The 19536-nt window shown below is 38.1% G+C and overlaps 1 protein-coding gene across 1 annotated transcript; it reads right to left on the reverse strand.

Moving 5' to 3' along the window:
• Positions 1-17377: 17377 nt before the first annotated feature.
• On the reverse strand, positions 17378-18524 carry ABHD12B (abhydrolase domain containing 12B). The gene has a single exon (XM_065884276.1). The coding sequence runs from the start codon at positions 18487-18489 to the stop codon at positions 17488-17490; it is 1002 nt and encodes a 333-aa protein (XP_065740348.1). The 5' UTR covers positions 18490-18524; the 3' UTR covers positions 17378-17487.
• Positions 18525-19536: the final 1012 nt, after the last annotated feature.

Below are 19536 nucleotides of genomic sequence, written 5' to 3' on the forward strand. Positions count from 1 at the left end.
AAAACCTTGAATGCACCTACAATTTAATTTTTAAATATGAAATGAAGGAAGGGTTAAAATTAATTTTATTCTTGTGGCTATCCAATTGATCCCAAATCATTTATTGAGAAGACTGTCTATTTCTCTCTGCTCTGCAGTGCTATATTTTCACTTATCAGGTATCTACATAGGTGTGAATCTATTTCTGGGTTCTGTATCTCTTAAATTTTTCAGTTTATCCACATTTAGTCAATAGTAAATACTGAGCTTTCTAAGTCTTGATACTCAATGTGAAGAAGCCAATCATTGAGTATGTATACATAAAATATAGGAAAAATATTACATAACTGTGTTAGTTAATTCAAAATGTTATTATTTTTCTGTATTTTGTGATATTTGTATTGTCAACTTTTAAAAGGATAATTTATTTTGAGCTATTATTCAAAATATACATTTATTTTTCTACATAATAATTTTTTTCTATCCTGCATATGTATTTTGTCCTCAAAATGTATTAGGTTGATTATTGAAGTATAGTTTTAATTTTCTCTCAGAATTTTAAAACTGTTGGCTTTGTCTGACACCTCTTTTATCTGAATTTCTGACAAAGTAAACTATGTAACCATGTTCCATCCTCTCCACATCCAGCTTCTTTTGGATTTTATCTTTTACATCACCATAATAGATTTTTAATTTCAGAAATATTTTTCTGAATGTGAGCCATTTTTATTAATCAAGCTAGACAAACCATAGGCTTTTTCAAACTTAAACTCCAGAAAACATTCTTCTGTCATTTACTTGGTTATCTCTCACTTTCTCCTCTCTTTTCTGCTTGTACAATCATCAATGGCCCTGAGATACCACTGATTTTGTCTCCATGGATTTAAACTTTCTTCTTTTATTTTTGATAAACTTATTTTTCAAATCTCAGTTATTGGAGATTTCCTTGACTTTTATTGTTACTGAACCAAACTTGGGTTGGTTCGCCTGTGCACAGAAGAGCCAATCTACTGACACTGGGTTGTGGTGAAGGACAGCACAATGTTTACTGCAGGCCAAGCAGAACAGGCAGCTCAGGCTCAAAAGACCTAAACTCCCTGACAGCTTTCAGGGGAGGGTTTTTAAAGGCAGTGTGAGCGAGGGAGTTGCAGGATGCGGGGTCGACTTGTGCAGAATTCTTGGATTGGTTGGCATCAAGGTGTAGTTTCAAGCATCATCAACCTTCTGGTTTCAACCAGCCTAGAGTGTATGTTCTTGCAGTCAGTAGTTTTCATCTGCTGAGGGTGTGCTTCCTGTAAAAACAACTTAGGACTGTGTGTCAGACCTTTATATCTTTCAGAGAACTGGAAGTTCGGTGATTCTGTTATGTGGCAGATTTATAGTCTAAATTGTTACCCGTTTCCTGGACCAACAGCTATTTTTCATTTCTACGTCTTCACATTATCTAATCGTTAACTCTTAAGCCAGCCTGTAGAGACTCAGGGGAGGCTTGGGATACTAAAGCAAAAGCCCTTTACTTCAAAGGAAAGGGGCACAGGGGCTTCTATATAGTTTCATTATTATCAAAATACCTATCACTGGCTTGGCTTTCAGTCTCATGTAATCAGTAAGTTTAACCTCTGCTTCTTCCTTTATTTTATATATGTACTCAACCATCATGAACACTGTAGGGAAGCAGAATCCCTGGCTTCTACCCACTGGAGACCAATAGGAAAAATGTACCTTGATGTTGCCAAATGTTTCCTGGGGGATTGGTGAGGGGAAGCAAAACCACATGGTTGGGAACCACGTTCATAGATAACTTAGAAACTGAGGATTTTTTGGATACTAATCAAAATAAGTTTAAACTCCCTTGGTAACTTTAATTATCTTTGCTTCCTCTAGAGTCTATTGGCCCATTTCTTGAGGGTCTTGGCTTCTTCATACACCTCATGCTCCTTGACTGTTGATTCATATTTATCAATGAAGTACTGAGTGGTTTCCTTGAGGGAGCCGTGCAGGTCACTTTCACAATGGGATGCCTTGTTTCCCAACAACACTGCTTCCCTTAGAGCAAAGGGGGACAACTCTTGATTCATCCCTCTTAAGTAGGGTGGCCCTTCTTTGATGGCTGTTACCCTTTTGTGTCTGATAGAAGGACAGAACTACCTGGAGTTGGGTCTGGTTCTTATCACTCGCCCGGTTCTCAGCTACATCACTCTTCTCTCCCCTGGACTGGCCACTCCCCTTCGATGTGCACAGATTCAGCTGGAGGGAATCCAGACACTGGGAAGAGCCAGTGGAGGAGGAGGAGGAGACAGTGTGATTGGCTCCGCCGCTTGATGGGTGAAGAGACTGGCCCTCTCCTGTCTGTGCATCTGTTCCTTGTGAGCTTTGAGCTCTCACTTTGGGATTTAGGCCTCTGTTTTTTTTTCTGCCTTTTTTTCTTCTTCAGTCCAATTCTTTGTCTTATATTTGTGAAGATTTCCTCAAAGGTTCTGATGATCTGCAAGCACCTTTGCTCATATGCTATGCTATTCACAGTTCTTATGCTTGTGTATGCCTTTATAACCAAGAGGTAATGTCGATAGATTGTTTACAGTATGTTTATTTAAAAAAAGAGATAAACACAACTAAAAGCTGTGACTAAACACGAAGAGCTCAGTGTGGTATGGGGCCCAGCATTGCTGCTCTGTACACATACCATTTCCCCTTCCCTGTGATGACACAGATGGGAAAGCTGAGACCCCAGAAAGGTCAAGGAAGTTTGCAGGGTTAACATGACCAATAACTGGCAGAAGGGACTTTGAAGGCTTATGAATACCATTCCAAAGCTATGCCCAATGGCACAGTGCCATGTAGAGTTGGCTACTGCTGTACTAGAAAAATCTGTATTACTTAGTATTCAAGATAACCAGGGAGCCACTGCAATCTTGTTAGCCAGAATGACTACTTATCTCACCCAGATCCAATTATTTCCAAAAGAAATGCAAGAAGTAAGATATATCTCTCATCACTCAGCTTTTGTTTGCATCCTTTCCCACTAAACAGCTTTAGACTGACAAGTCACAGCTCTCGGGAGCTCTATCCCATCCCTTGCACACTTTATTTAGAAGGTGATTTGCATACATGATTTACATAAATCTGCATAATTGCATTCCTTTGAGGGTCCAGAAATGGATTTTTTTAATCAGGAAGCAGCTCTCAGGATCTCTTTGTTCATGGTACCATGTATAATTTTACCCTCTGTGAAATCAATTTTTAAAAGAAAAACACAAAATTATTTTGGTAATTTTAAATAATGAGCTGAAACATAACCTTCTTCATGCTGGGGTCAAGGGTGTTCTAGGGAGACCAGGATCATGTACTACTTAGAAAAATCTGCCTGTCTGCCTTCCCCCTTTCTCTTTCCATTGTAAATATCCATTATCCACAAGTGGATTTAGGTCTACTTGGTCCAGACTACAGAGTTCCATCTTAACTCTGGGGAAATCATGTCTTCTATGTGAAATAACTTGAGTGACTCAGCATTGAGTCAATCCAGCCATTCTGACTCAGCAAGAGGGGCCCTGCCCTGAGCTCTGTGCCTTAGATGTTCCTGCTTATCATAAACATTCCCAAAATAAGTTCACTAAAGCTCACTTGCGTGTCCTTCACTGAGCCCAGCCCCAGGCGCTGGCTCAGGAGAACTACCCATCTGGGTGCTCTGTCTTCCAACAGTGTCACAGCTGCAGGGAAAGGCTTCTCCAAGGCTCTAGCCATGCTTCTTTGAAATACAAGGTGACATTGTTTGTGTGTGTATATAGATATATATACCACATCTTCTTTATTCATCTGTTGATGGGCATTTAGGTTGCTTCCATGTCTTGGCTATTGTGAATTGTGCTTCAATGAACATTGGGGTGTATGTATCTTTTCCAGTTATAGCTTTTCTCTAGATATACTCAGCCATAGAAAAGAATGAAATAATGCCATTTGCAGCAACATGGATGAACCTAGAGTTTATCATACTAAGTGAAGTAAGCCAGACAGCATAAGACACATATCATATGATATCGTTTCTATGTGGAATCTTAAAAATGATACACATGAACTTATATACAAAACACAAATAAACCCACAGACATAGAAAACAAGCTTATGGTTACCAAAGGGGGAAGGGGTACATATACATACTACTATATATAAAATAATCAACAAGGACCTACTGTGTAGCATAAAGAACTATACTCAATATTCTGTAAAAACCTAAAAGAATCTGAAAGACTATATATATATAGTATATATATGAATATATATTCATATATATATATTCATACATATATATGATTCATATATATATATATATATATATATATATATATATATATATATATATGAATCCCTGTGCTATACACCTGAAACTAACAGGACATTGTAAATCAACTATACTTCAATTAAAAAAATAAATAAATACAAGGTGACACATCCAAAGGCCCTGAGGCTGCTGATGTGGAAGGACACCCACTCTAAAGGAGGGGAGCTTATGAGCCAGGGAAGAACCCAGAGAAAAGGCTGGTTCGTGACATTGCCCAGGTTCTGCCCACAAAGACGCCGACCACTGACCACTGATCACAGATCCCTGCAAAACTCAGCTTCCTTTCCCAGACCATGTAGGGTCTGTTTTCCGCTGCTTCTCCTGTTCCAGTTTGGAGCTCTGGAGGTGGGTGGCAACACAGTGTGGAGCCACACTATTGCTCAGGGCTGCAGAGGGACGTCTCTGAGGTGAAATCATTACATCATCACATTTTCTCCCATCTCCCATTTATGTGTGAGGTTAGAGGTCACGTGCATGAACCGCGAAACTGATTCTCCTCATTGACACCTAGACGGACGCAAAAGTTTTATTGTTATAAAAACATTTCTGATATTCAATATTTTTAAATAGCCATTTCTTTTTGTTTTGTTTTGTTCATTTGTTTATTTTGGCTGTTCTGTGCAGCGTGTGGGGATCTTAGTTCACCAACCAGGTATAGAGCCCAGGCCCTCAGCAGTGAAAACACAGAGTCTTAACCACTGGACCACCAGAGAGTTCCCTAATGTTTGATTGTTTTTAAAACCTAAATAAATAGCAGCTTTATTTAAATATTTTGAATTACAATTCATACATTGATCATTTGTATTTGCCTTTTAATTCTTAAGGTAAAATGTGAGGTATAATTGACATACAGTAACTGCACATACTCAAGGTGTACAATTTGAAAGATTTTCATATATATATATGTTCATGAACCCGTCACCATCATCAAGAACATCATATTGATCCCCTTGAAAAAGTTCCCTTTTGTAAAATATATTCCCCTTGCCCAGTGCCTTAGCAACCATGAAGTTTTTCCAATCTGATTGCCGGAAAACCGCACTCTTCTTGGATTTTTTGTGAGCACCTTTCATCCTCTTGGATGAGTCTTGCCTGGGCCTCAGGTAATTTCCTCACATTGCAGCTGAATAAGAGAGAGCCATCCTCTGTGAATCGTTGGCTCTCTCTCTGTGAAGCTCCCCTTTCCCCATCAGGGTAGCATGAGAATTTGGCCTGGTTCTCAGGCCCCATTTTACCCACCCAGACCCACACCCTCTCACTGTGCAACCCAGTTTCTCCTGGGGGTGATCTGGGTGGTGCCAGGCTGCTGAGGTCAGTGTTCCTCTCCCAAAAATCAGTCTGGTCCTGTCTGATGTCCAATGTCTTTAAAACCTGTTTTAAATGTATTTTTTTCTTTTTGCTTCAGGTACTCCATCTTAGCCAGAAACAATCCACATTTTAATTTTTGTAGATAATTTTGAATATTTTAGAAGATCTATAACTTGCGAAATGTGAAAAGATTTTTAAACGGTCTATTTTTCCATTTGATTTTACTCTTATGGAGTTATATTCTGTCTTTTCACTTTAAATACAATTACACTTAGATTTTAAATTCTTTAAATCATTACTGACAGTGTCACAGAAATTATATGAACATTTTGATTCTAATTACAACAGTGGTGAATTTGTTGATATGAAGACAAGAAAATAAATCTTGTGGAGGAAAGATAAAATAATATGATTTATGAATGTTTTTAATTTAATTATCACTCATTCAATCATTGTCAGTTCAAGATCCAGGACTTGGCTACAATCCAGTCATCCTTTTATATTGTACCCATTTTCAATCATAAAGAACTGTAGAGTTAATAGACATTATTTAGTTTTGTCACTAAGAACCTATTTCTGATGAGCAGAATGATAGAGCAAATTTTGTTTATCAGTGTGCTAGCATGATTTATATTGACGTGAAATAATCAGACATACGTGATATAGACTTCCATCTGTGTCCCACCGTGCCCAGGCACAAAAGTGAGGGGCAGTATTGCCCCTGACCTTGTTCACCTGCTCCCCAGCTCAGCTCACTTTATTGCTTCTGGCATGGATCCTGAACCATGGATGGCTCTCCCTCTGAATCTGGGGTTACCTTGTTTATACAGTTCTCAAAGGACTTCATTCTTACCTGAGGCCAAGTCTCATGGTTTCTGTTCTTACTGAAGGTGATAAAAAGGAATGTTCACATGTTAAGGTATGGGGAAGCTATTCTGGCTTATCTATGAACTCATGGATAAGCATGAATTTTATGTTAACTAGAACAACCTGTTGGTGGCCTAGCAAACACACATTGTACATCTGCTTTAATTATTAAAGAAAAGGGCACGTAGATCAGAAGTAAAGCATGTCCATGTTAAGAATTAAACGCCTCCTTTCCTGGGACAACAGTTCTTGTCCTCCTGTGATGATAAGCCTCCCTTTCCAGGTGCCAAGACCATGCTGACACTCTGTGCATGTGCTGGTCTGGTGTGTGTTTGTTTTAAACCTTGAAGAAATGTATCCCTGACTTGATTAATGTTCTTTGTTCTGACAAGATATAAAATTGTGCTGAAAACCATGCTTCTCCTAAGCATTTTCTCAGAGTAATCTGGGAAGCTGTCTTCAAGGATATAGTCCTCAGTTTGGCTCAAAAAAAAAAAAAAAAAAAAAAAGATTTTCAATTCCTATTATAGATTGTATATTATTTTTGTTGACAAGGGATAGAAGGACTCCCTGATTCTGGTTTCCAGCTACTTGGATCTCTGCATACCACTGAAGTTGTTGCTTGTCTCTGGTCCCCTTTATTCCGCAGCCTGGGAACCCTGAGGCCAGCAGCTTGAAGGAGCTACTGTGTAACAACCATTAACCATCCTCTCTGTGTGCAGCCCTCAATTTCCCTTTCTCTCTGCAATAAGGGCCACCCTCCAGCATTCTGTTGTCTTGGATATAAATCTCACTGTGGACTAAGCATTATTATTTTATTGAAAACCCCATTAATATAAAGCCAGTATCTAAATACAATAGATTAAAACATCAATGTTCAATTGTGCATTCTGTAAATAAATAGGCACTGAGAAAGTTAAAAATATCAAAATTATGTAGAACAACATTTACATAGTACAATACATTTCCTATTTATCAAGACTAAAACTTGGAATTCTCTTTATTTCTATTTTTTTTTTGTCTCAGTTGAGTAACCTCTGCATAGATTATCAATAGGTCCTTTCAGCTCTGCTTATAAAGTATTTCTAGACACTCTCCTCTTCTCTCCCTATCCACCACTGTTACTAAGCCAAAATCACTTTCACTTCCCTTTCTCATGTGGGATTATCACTCTGGTCTTGGAACAGTTCTTGATTTTACTCTTGTTCCCCTGTGTGTATTTCACACAGCATCAGCATATAGTTACCAGGTAAAATTGAAGAAAACCAGTTAAATTTGAAACAGATGAACAAAGAATGTATTTTAAGTATAAATATATCCGAAATATTGCATGAGATATACTGTGTTCTGTATTTTTATTTGCTAAATCTGGCAACACTAAACCAGAGTGATATATCATAGGGCTGCTTTCTTCTCATAATGCAAGCCTCAGTTCAAAGATCTCTTCACAGGAAAAGATGCTCCATGTCTCGTGCATGAGCCTTTTCTTATGACTCTACACTGTTTCTTTGTTGCATCTGTCATAATCCAAATTTACAGTATTATTTTTGTGGCATAATTTACTCCTTTATTTATTTACTTTTATTACCCAACTCCATTGCTATCTTGAGCATCTCTCTTATAGAAATATGGAGTGAGTATGGTATTTGAGGAACTGGGTTTAGTTTAAAGAAAGAGTGAGATTACTGCATTAGATCAATACAAAACTGGTAAATGTCTTACAAAGCAAGACGCTCATAACATTTGTTTGGTGTTACCATTTCTACAAAACAAAAAATAAACAAGCTAATAGTCACTTCACAGTGTCTGGAATGTATCCAAACAGAAAATAACAAAGTCAAACACAGAAATAAAATAATGCTTGGTTGGCCTTATTAAACATTGCACCAGTCTGTCAGTGAAAGACCACATTGTACTGTCTTTTCCCTTATCTCCAAATTTTGGATACTTCTCTTCAACTCAATGACCTTTTTACTTGGATGGCAAGTCATTTTCTGTCATTATCATCTTGTAAGAAAATGGAAGGGTAGGAAAAGACAGAGAGTGGTCTTCTATCTGATTTGGAGAGATTACTATTAGACAAAATGATCAGTATCCCCTAGGATTTGGTGGGAAATTACAATTAGGTAGTAATTAATGCAAAGGTCTTTGCCAGAGTGAAAGGAGGAATGTTTGTTAGAATTGATTTATATCAGCATTTTATATATATATATATATATATATATATATATATATACACTTATATATCTCAATTATTAAACACTTGCTAAACAAGTAGAAAGTGTAGAAGTTTGAACTGAAAAATAATAACCAGTTCTAAGCCAATTTGTTAGAAAACATTAAGCATTTCAAGTTTTTTTTCAAGGCAGGTAAAACGATGAGGACAACCTTTGAGCCAACAGCAAATTTTCCTTCAAAGCCAAATTTCTAAAAACTTGGTAAAGGCAATTTTAAGGTATAAAAGGTGGTTAAACAGTCTGTTTACTTTAGTAATTGATTTTTTTTATTGAAGTATACTTGTTTTACAAAGTTGTGTTAGTTTCAGGTGTACAGCAATGTGATTCTGTTTTATATATATTATATATATATGTATATATATATATATATATATATATATATATATATATATATATTCTTTTTCAGATTGTTTTCCATTATAGGTTTTTTTTTTTTTTTTTTTTTTTTTTTTTCTGGTACTCGGGCCTCTCACTGTTGTGGCCTCTCCCGTTGCGGAGCACAGGCTCCGGACATGCAGGCTCAGCGGCCATGGCTCACGGGCCTAGTCACTCTGTGGAATGTGAGATCTTCCCGGACCGGGGCATGAACCCGTGTCCCCTGCATCGGCAGGCAGACTCTCAACCACTGCACCACCAGGGAAGCCCTATATACCTTTTTTATAAGATTATTTCCATCAAAGAAATATAAATTTAAGCAGCTCAGACTGAAATACATTTTCCTCTTACAGTTTATTTCCAGTCCCAGGTGGCTTCAGTGATGATTGGGGTTTTTTTTAATGGCGATCAGAAGGCAGAAAGATGAAAAACGCACAGCCGTGAAAATGGATTAAAAGGATGAGGAATATCCAGCCTGGAAAAGTGCAGGTTAGAGGAACCACAAAAGCACCCATAGTGCCTGGAGTTCAGTCAGCAGGGAGAGGAGAAAACTCCAACCTTCTAACTGCCCAGGGTTCAGAAACTAGACCCCCACCACAGGTATGGAAATAGTTAGAAACTAGAAGTTTCTTCATGCGATACCTAAGCGTGGACAGTGTGCTTCCAGGTCTACCGATGGACATACACTCTGATTGCTGGAGGATGCCATGGGCAGAGGAACATAGTAGACTTACCACGCGAGTGAGAGGGGCTGAGCGAGATCGCCAAGGTCGGCGTCCTCAGGTCCCGGGAGTTTTCTAGTTTGTACCTCTCTTTCTTGGTTCTACGAGCTCTTCCAAGATTTTTACCGACTCCAAACATTTTAAAGATAATTATAGGATAAGAGTTATTCATGTTTAATCATTTTTTAAAAGCTATCTGTATGAAGTATGTTAGAGCAAAACATATGCGCCAAGGTCTGCAGTTGATCTAAATTTAAGTAGCATGTATTGGGAAGACTGCAGGCTCCAAAGGCTGGCAAAAGTGAGTATGAATGGCAGCTTATTGAGTTACCTGATTATCAAATTTGCATTTATAATCTGAGGTTAATGATGACAATTTGAATATGAGATTGTGGAATTTTAGTATATGTAAAGTAAACAGTGACTTTTAATCAATAGACTCAATAAATGGAATCTATTATTATGAAACATTATGTTATTTGATATTTTACAATAATAATGGTCATTTGTATGAGACCCTTTGTGTACTGAGCCCCAGAATGCCACCCATGAAATAGCAACTACCTGTCAAGTGGATGTTACCTTAATTTTAGACTATATAACTCAGAAAGAAATAAAATAACCTGGTTGGATAATAGAAAATATTAAGTAAAAACTCCAGAATGCACCTCTATTAAAAATGAGCAAATTGTCCTCACTAACTCAGTTTCTTTGTCTCAAACGTTATTATTTTTCCTTCTAACTTCAGAAAATAACAAATATATTACAATGTGACTGCTCTTCTAGTGGTCTGCACAAATTGCTACACAAATTCAGATAAAGAAGCCTCTGAATCTTTCTGGTTAGAAATGTTTATTGATGAAGTGGCATTCTAATTGCACCTTGCAGGATGGGGAATGGCTTCCCCAGAAAAACAAAAAAAAGAAAATACAAGAGGAAGAGGGAATATCTCATAGGAAGCACAATGGTATGAAAACACATGGAATGCTGTGCACTTAGTAATGGAAACTCAGGGCACATGATTTGGGATGCCTAGAAGTGACTCTAGGAAAAGTGGGGGGAAAAGCTCTTAAACACTGGTAGGAGTTTGAAACTGAAGCTCTAGTCAGTAGATGGCATTAGAGGTTGATAAAGCAGGGGTAAAGAGACAAACAGATTTTTTTTTTTTAGAAAATCACGCTGGTGGCAGCAGTCACAGTAAAATGGGATCCATGAGAATTGAAAAAGAGAAACAAATCTAAGTCATAGTTTTGGAAATTTTAAAAGTTTAGAAGTAAAATTATCTCTCTTCACAGATGATATAATCTTATATGTAGAGATCTCCCTAAAGATTCCACAAAAAATTGATGTTTAAACAAATTCAGCAAAGTAGCAGGACACAAAGACAACACAAAAATCAGTTGCATTTCTGTATACTAACAATGAACAATCCAAAAGGGAAATTAAGAAAACAATTTTATTACAATAGCATCAAAAGAATAAAATACTTAAGAATTATCTTAACCAAGGAGGTGAAAGACTTATACAATGAAAGCTACAATACATTGCTAAAAAATTAAAGACAATATCATGAGGATGTTTATAGATTAGAAGCCTTAATATGGTTAAGATGTCAATTCCTCAGATTAAAAAAAAAAATCTCAATGATGTTTTTCACAGCAGTGGAAAACCTCACCCAAAAATTCATGTGGAATCTCAAGGGACCCCAGATAGCCAAAACAATCTTGAAAAGATAAAACAAACCTGGAGGATTCACACTTCCTGATTTTATAACTTGCTGCAAAATTACAGTAATCAAAACTCTGTGGGACTGGTATAAAGACAGACATATATATCAGCTGAATAGAACACAGAGCCCAGAATTAAAGCCTCACACATATGGGCAGATGATTTTCAATAGTGCTGAAAAGTAGAATGAAACCCACAGAATGAGAGAAAATATTTGAAATTTACATATCTGATACAGTAGTGAGATATAGAGTATATAAAATGAATTCCTAAAACTCATCAGGAAGACCCAAACGACTGGATTCAAAAAGGAGCAAAGGACTTGAAAAGACATTTTTCCAAAGAAGATACACAACTATCTAACAATTACATGAAAATATGCTTGACATCACTAATCACTAGGGGAATAAAAATCAAAACTGCAATAAGATACCATCTCATACCTATTAGAATTACTATTATAAAAACAAAACAAGGGCTTCCCTGGTGGCACAGTGATTGAGAGTCCGCCTGCCGATGCAGGGCACATGGTTTCATGCCCCGGTCCGGGAAGATCCCACATGCCGCGGAGTGGCTGGGCCCGTGAGCCATGGCCACTGAGCCTGCGCATCCAGAGACTGTGCTCCACAACGGGAGAGGCCACAACAGTGAGAGGCCTGCGTACCACCAAAAATAAATAAATAAATAAAGCCAGAAATTAAGTGTTGGCACAAATGTGGAGAAACTTATACCCTTGAATACTGCTGGTCAGAATCTAAAATGGTAAAACTCATGCAGAAAAGAGTATGGCAGTTCTTCAAAAAATTAAAAATAGACTTACCATATGAACCATCAGTTCCACTTCAGGGTATATACCCAATAGAACTGAATACAAGGGCTCAAAGAGATATTTGTACCTCCATGTTTATAGCACATTTTTCACAGTAGCCAAAATATGGAAACAATTCAAGTGTCCATCCATAGATGAATGGATAAGCAAAATGTGGTGTATATATACAATGGAATAATATTGTGTAAAAAAGGAAGGAAATTCTGACATATTTTACAACATAGGGGCACCTTGAAGACATTATTCTAAATGAATTAGCCAATTACAAAAATACAAATACTGTTTGATTCCACTTAAAAAATGTCCCCAGAGTAGTCAAAAATCATAGAGACAGACAAAAGATTGGTGTTGCCAGGGACTGGGGGAGGGGGAAATAGGAAGTTTTGTTCAATGAGTACAGAGTTTCAGTTTTGCATGATGAAGAGTTCTGAAGATTAATTGGACTTTTTTATTGTACTTTTCAAATCCAGAATTTCAAGTTGATTTCATTTTTATAATTTCTATCTCTTTTTTGACATTCTTTACTATATGATACAACATTGTCTTCATACTTTCTTTAATTCTTTAGTCATGCTTGCTCTCCTTTAGTTCTGTGAACTTACTTATATTTGTTCTTTTGAGGTATTTTTTTCCTATTAAATCTGATATACGTTCTCATAGGCAGTTGTGTTTTGCTCTTTTTTTGCCAGTGTACTTGTCATACTTATACTTTCATATTTCTTTGCATGATGATAGATAAATAGATAGATAGATAGATATAGATAATTTTTTTTTAAAAACTGGGCATTTTAGATAATATGTCAAATCTGGTTACCGGTTGCTTCCCCATCCCAGGATCTTGTTATTGTTTGTTTTTTATTGTTGTTGTTGTTTTTTGTTTCTTTTGGGCTTTTTTGGCCATGCTGTGTGGCTTGTGGGGATGTCAGTTCCCCAACCAGGAATCAAACCCAGGCCCCGGTGGTGAAAGAACCAAGTCCTAACCACTGAACCACCAGAGAATTCCCAGGGTCTTGTTATTGTTATTAGCTGGTTTACCTTTTACTAACTGGCTGGATTATTTTAGTGAAGTTTTCCTCCCATTCCCCTCCGTCCCCTACCCCCATCCTGTCCCAACCCCCGTGTTAAACCTCTGCTATTGCTTCTCCAGGAAGTGCAGTTTGGTTTATGCCTATCACTCCCCAGCAAGGCAGTGATACTGGTGGGCCTCTCTTTCCTGTCTTCCCTGAACACACTCATTTGATGTATTTCTGGCTGATCCTGCTGTTGTTTTTACCAATGTCCCGGAACATTCATTGTTTACAACCTAATCTAATAAAACTGTGGCATATGGGAAGGCATTGTTTCTGAAGTCCAATTCAGTACTTGTTCTGACACCAGGAGGGCTCTTTCCAGCTGTCTTATTCCGCAGTTCTCTTCCTCAGACTATGCAGTCTATATAGTCTAGGCTGTATCTTCATTTAAACAAGGAATCTCCCCTAATTGCCTTTCACCATGACCTCCCCCACTGTTCTTGAGGTTACTCTTAGGTTTGAACTTCTTCATTCTCTCTCATAAATGAAGTCTTTTCCTTTAGGAAGAGAAATAGAGCTGTTTTACACCCTGCTTCTCCACCCCCCCCCCCCAAGGAAAATCTTTGAGCTAGGGTTTTGGAACTAGCAATGCCATCACATCAAGCTTCTGCCTGAGTGACACCCTCACAAAGATGACACCAGTGGAAGGTCTGCAAGCATGCAAGCAGATGGATGCCCTCTCAGGTTTCCTCTCCCAGGGGGCAGGGAGCACCACCACTGTGCGACATGGGCAAAGGCAATGAGTGCCCCAGTATTCTCAGCTGCTGTGCCCAAGGCAAAGCCTCTCTTGCATGAGTGGAGGGTGGGTGGAAGAAGAAGGCCCCACCTCTTGACCACACTCACCCAGGACTTGACCTCAGGAACAGGTTGCAGGGGGAGGGATAAGAAACACTGAAGTCCAGCTTCCTCCATGTAGAAAGGAGCTGAGGGGCACAGGTACCCTGTGCTCTTGCTGCTGCACTCTGGAGCAGAGTCTGCCTTGTAGAGCTGAGATGGGGAAAGAGAGAGTACACTTGAGTCAAATGCCATACTCTCACTTCTTTTGCTGGAATTTCATAGATTTTCTTGAATTGATGTTTCTTCATCGGCTGTTTGTCCTTAGGATCATTTCAAGAGGCTTTTGATGGTTGATTTTCATCCTTTCCACAGTTAAACTGGGGGCAGGTCAGCAGATATCCACAAGCTGCCTCCACAGATGTTGCTCTTTTGTTGCTATGGTTCTGACTTTTGCAGAATGCCATGGAAATGTAATCATACAGTATGTAGTCTTTTCATAAATGCTCCTTTCACTCAGAAATATGTACTTAAGATTTACTCAAGTCTTGATAGCTCATTTCTTTATATCAGTGGACAATATTCCATTGCATGGATAAACTAAAATCTTTTTATCTATTTGTCTATTAAAGATGAATTCTGGTAATTATGAATGAAGCTATAATACAGAGTTAGCTACAAGTTTCTATGTGGACATTAGTTTTTAAATCAGTTTGGTAAATACCTAGGAGTATAATTTCTGGATCATATCATAAGGTTAGTTTTGGCTATTTAAAAAACTACCAAATTGTCTTCCAAAATTGTTGAACCATTTTGCATTTCCACCAAAAATAAATGAGAGTTCCTATTATTCCATAATCTTGCCATCAATTGGACTGGCATGGAGAAAGAGAACCAGTAAGATGTATATGTATGTATGTATGTATGTATATTAATAAGATATATGTATTTATATATGTAATATCTTATATATAAAAGTAAGCTATATATCTTTTATACATATCTTATGTTGATATATATCATATAGATAAAATAAGTATGCCTTATTTTTATATATGTTACCATTTATCAATTACACAATAACAGCTGTAATCTTATTACAGTGAGGTATATATCTTACATATGTGATATATATACATATACGTGTGTGTGTGTATATATATATATATATATATATATATATATATATATATATATATACATACATACATATATGGAGAGAGAGAGAGAGAGAGAAAGGTTATTTTAAGGAATTAGCTCATAAGGTTGTGAGGGCTCTAAGTCTGAACTCCATAGGGCAATCAGACAGGTTGGGAATTCAGGTAAGAGTTGATGTTGTGGTCTCATTTCTGAAATGTGCAGGGTTGTCTAGAAACGTAGGCAGGGTTTCTATGTAGCTTTCCTGAGGCCAAATTTCTTCTTCTTTAGAAAACTGCAGGCTTTGTTTCTAAGGCCTCAAACTGATTGGATGAGGTGAATTCAGTTCAATGAGGGTAACTTGCCCTCTTCAATGTCTACTGATTTAAATATTCCTCATATGTAAAAAATATCCCCACAGCATCCTTTAGCCCAGGGTTTGACCCAACAACTAGGCAAGTAGTCTAGCCAAGTTGACACGAAATTAACCATTACATTGGGATTTGATTTTAGCTATTCTAACAAGTGTATAGTGACACCTCCTTGTTATTTTAACTTGCATTTCTCTAATGACTTCTTTCAAATTCTCTCATAGGCAGTTGTGTGTTGCTCATTTCTTTCCAGTGTATGTGTCATAATTATACTTTCATGTTTCTATGCAGGCTACATTTTTTTTAAGAAACTGGGCATTTTAGACAATATATTGTATCAAATATGGTTACTGGCTATCACCTTAAAGAGAATATTTTGTGCTGGCTTCTATGATGTGTGCTTTCCATGCAATCACTGTTTTCATTCTCAGAACAATCCTTTGAAACAAGTACACTAATTAGGGTCATATTCCAGAAGACAAAGTGAGGATGAATGTGAAGGAACTTGCTTTGGGCTTCATACATGATGATCACCCCATGCTCCACAAAGACTCCCACATAAGCCACAGCACCACATGGAAGGGGTAGGGTGGGGCAGGGAGAGAAAGTGAAGAACTTGGTGTTGAACATGCTAAATTTCAGAAAAAAATGTTCCCATAAATGGTTATTAAGAATCTCCCTAAAATAGTGTTTCACTGGACTGCTCAGGTGAAGCTAGGTTTTGCTGTAAGAACCACCCCTCAAATCTCCATGACTAATCCTGCTAGGGTGAATATTCGCTGCTGGTCTGAGCAGTAATCTAGGGCACTGCTGCTGGGGAAGGGGCTGAGCAATACAGCGTCTTTTATGCTGAGGCTCCAGAAGGTCAGTCCATGAACATCCTTGACACTGCGGGAGGGAAGAGACGCCTGAGTGTCCTGTTCAGCTCTCTTGTTCTCCTGGACATGACACATCACCTTCATCTGTAGCCCACTGTCTAGAATTTGTCACTGGGTTCTGCCCAACCACAGTAGGACTGGGAGATGCATGAGGACATGTAAAATTCTGGCTCAGCCACCATTCCTGCAACAATGGCAAGAAATACTACTTTTATCTATTTTTTTAAAGAGTAACACATAAGAATTTATGCCCATTTTATACAATAGCTACTTTTTCATCCCTTACTAAGAGTGCTTTTCACTTCGTGTTTCATATTATATCTACACGTATGGCCTTTTATAACAAAAGGATCTGTGGTGGAAAATTCTAGTGATACCACTCATTGAGATAGGTAAAAAAAATGTAATAAAATTACAATGCATACAAAAGCACTAAACTGACATCTTTCATTTCAAATAATATAGAAAACAAGATACTAATGTATTCAGAAGGAACTTGATCCTGGAAAACAACTAAACACTGCATATAATACACTTTTAATTGTACTTATGGGCTTGCACAAAGCAAGGGGAATCTCTAAGAGGCAAAAAATAATCTGAATGAAAACAAGAGCTGAAAAAAGCAAATGTCAACATGAATCCTATAAACAAGAGTCTAAGCATTGGGCCAACAACAAACTGACAGAGGAGAACTTGAAATATTTTTATTTATCTATTTTTTCCCAGCATCCATACTTTTCTTTACTAAAAGGCAAGTGTCTTGTAGAAATGTCAGTAACTTCAGCTCACCCAAGCAGCCCAGTACAGTTTTACATAAGAAATATACATCACAAGTGGGGTTTGGAGCAAGTCTTTGCTCTCCGCTGTACTCATACCTCATGCCCACTGCTGGCTCAGGAAATCTCTCATGGTTTTTAACAGTGTCGAGCTTTTACAAAGGAAGTTGTGTTGGAAGCCAGGAGGAAAGATTACCATCTTCACCCTCTCTTTGTTCCTATATGCATTGTGTGAAATTTCATAGAGCTTTTTTCCAAATTCCAAAGACACTGTTTCGTCATCCTCACCGTGTATGATAAGAAGGGGAGAAGACAGGAATTTAACATTTTCATCGAGGTAGACTGGTTCCTCTTTCCTCAGGGCATACATAACTGTGCTTAAAAATCCTGGAAGTTTCCGGTAAATCTTTAACAAGGGATAATTGATACTTGCAACCCATATGTTGGTAAATGGAGCTTCCAGGATAATAGTATCAACTGGGAATCCTTCCCCTTCTAGAACTTTTGCAGCATTTGTTGTAACTCCTGTTCCCAGAGAGTGGCCCCAGAGACACACCGGGGTGGTACCACTTCTTGCCTTGGTCCACTCGTAGACACAAATAGTATCTGAAGTCAGCCCCTCCTCCATCAGCTTACCCGTCGAGTCCCCAAACCCTCTATAGTCAACAGATGAGACATGAAAACCACCATCACTCAGCACCTTTACTATCTCAAGTCTATGAGGAGCTGTCCTGTGTTCTGCACTGCCATGAAGATAAACAATAATTGGGTTGCCATCATGGAGAGCTGCTTCATACCAGCTAAGGCCCTTCCCCTTAGCATCCTCCCCCCGGCAGCTAGGAACTGTGTGCCAGATACCCAGAATCACCCTAGGTTCAACTTTGATGTAGAAGTTCACTGTGTGAGGAATCTTTAACTCTGGTTTCTTTAAATCCGCAAGAAATGGTGCTCTGAAAAGGTTGAAAATAATCAGCATGTTCATCAGAGGAGGGAAAATATGTTCTTTTAATGATTTACTTATAAAGCTGGTACCCAGAGTGGAAGTTTTTCTTCTGAGTGTTGAACAGGAGTATGGGAAAGATCTCAGGTTCTGTGCGACCATGTACCACCACGCAGTCACGCAGCCCTGCTTGTCTGTCTCCACGCCGCATCGCAACCCGATCCACCGCGGCCACAGCTGCGGGAGCTGCCGCTGTAGCCCGGAGCTGCGCCCGCCTGCCCGCCTCCCCGGCGGGGACGGCCTGGGATATTTTTAGAATAAACTAGAGATTCTGAAAGTTGGCCAGAGTGGTCCTGCTTGGGTAGGACTCTGATTCCAGACAGAAGAAAATGCTCCTGGAAGAAAACAGCCACAATTTTTGTCCCTGGATTTCCACAGATTAATTTCAACAAATGGGAGATCAGAATAAAATATCCTAAACACACAGTAAAAGAAACCACTATAAGAAAGAGTCACCAACAAATGACAGAGTTGGTTATCAGATACAGAATATAAAATAACTCTAACTGAAAATATTTGAAAAGATGTAGCACAAAATACAAATTTGTAAAACTCCAAACTCAAACAGTGCATTAAACATCCATCTCAGAGCTCATGAGAAACCTAGTGGATTGGCAGGTATATGTAAGGAAATAATCCAGAATGTAATAGAAAGTAACGAGATGATGGAAGAAAAGTTAAGAGATGAAACCCAAAGAGAAAGTCATGCTGATATTTGAACAGGAGTTCAAGAGAGAGGAGAGCTGTGGCAATAATTGATTAGATGAATGGCTGAGAATTTCCTAGAAATGATTAACAAGTACAAATTCACAAGTACAGAAAGTACTATGTATGTCATAAGACAAAGAAAGAAAAAGAAAGGAAATGAAGAAAAAACAAGAAACCAGAAATTCTTTCTTAGACATATTTTAGTGAAACTATAGACAAAATAGCAAAGAAAAGGCAAAGTTAATTGAAACAGACCATGAGAAATGATAGCTCACTTACAAAGAAATGTCAGTGTGTTGAGCAACAGATTTACAACTGCAAAAATAGAAGCCAAAAAATGGTAGAGTAACATCTCCAAGAGACAGTTAAGGAATATCTGTGAACCTAGAATTGTATATCCAGCAAAATAACTTCTCAAGAGACAAGGTGACATGAGGATAT

This window comes from Phocoena phocoena, chromosome 9, assembly GCF_963924675.1.
Source record: "Phocoena phocoena chromosome 9, mPhoPho1.1, whole genome shotgun sequence".
NCBI lineage: Eukaryota > Metazoa > Chordata > Mammalia > Artiodactyla > Phocoenidae > Phocoena > Phocoena phocoena.

Excerpts from the sequence above, each read along its gene's own strand:
- ABHD12B (XM_065884276.1), bottom strand. The coding sequence starts at position 18,489 with ATGGTCGCACAGAACCTGAGATCTTTCCCATACTCCTGTTCAACACTC.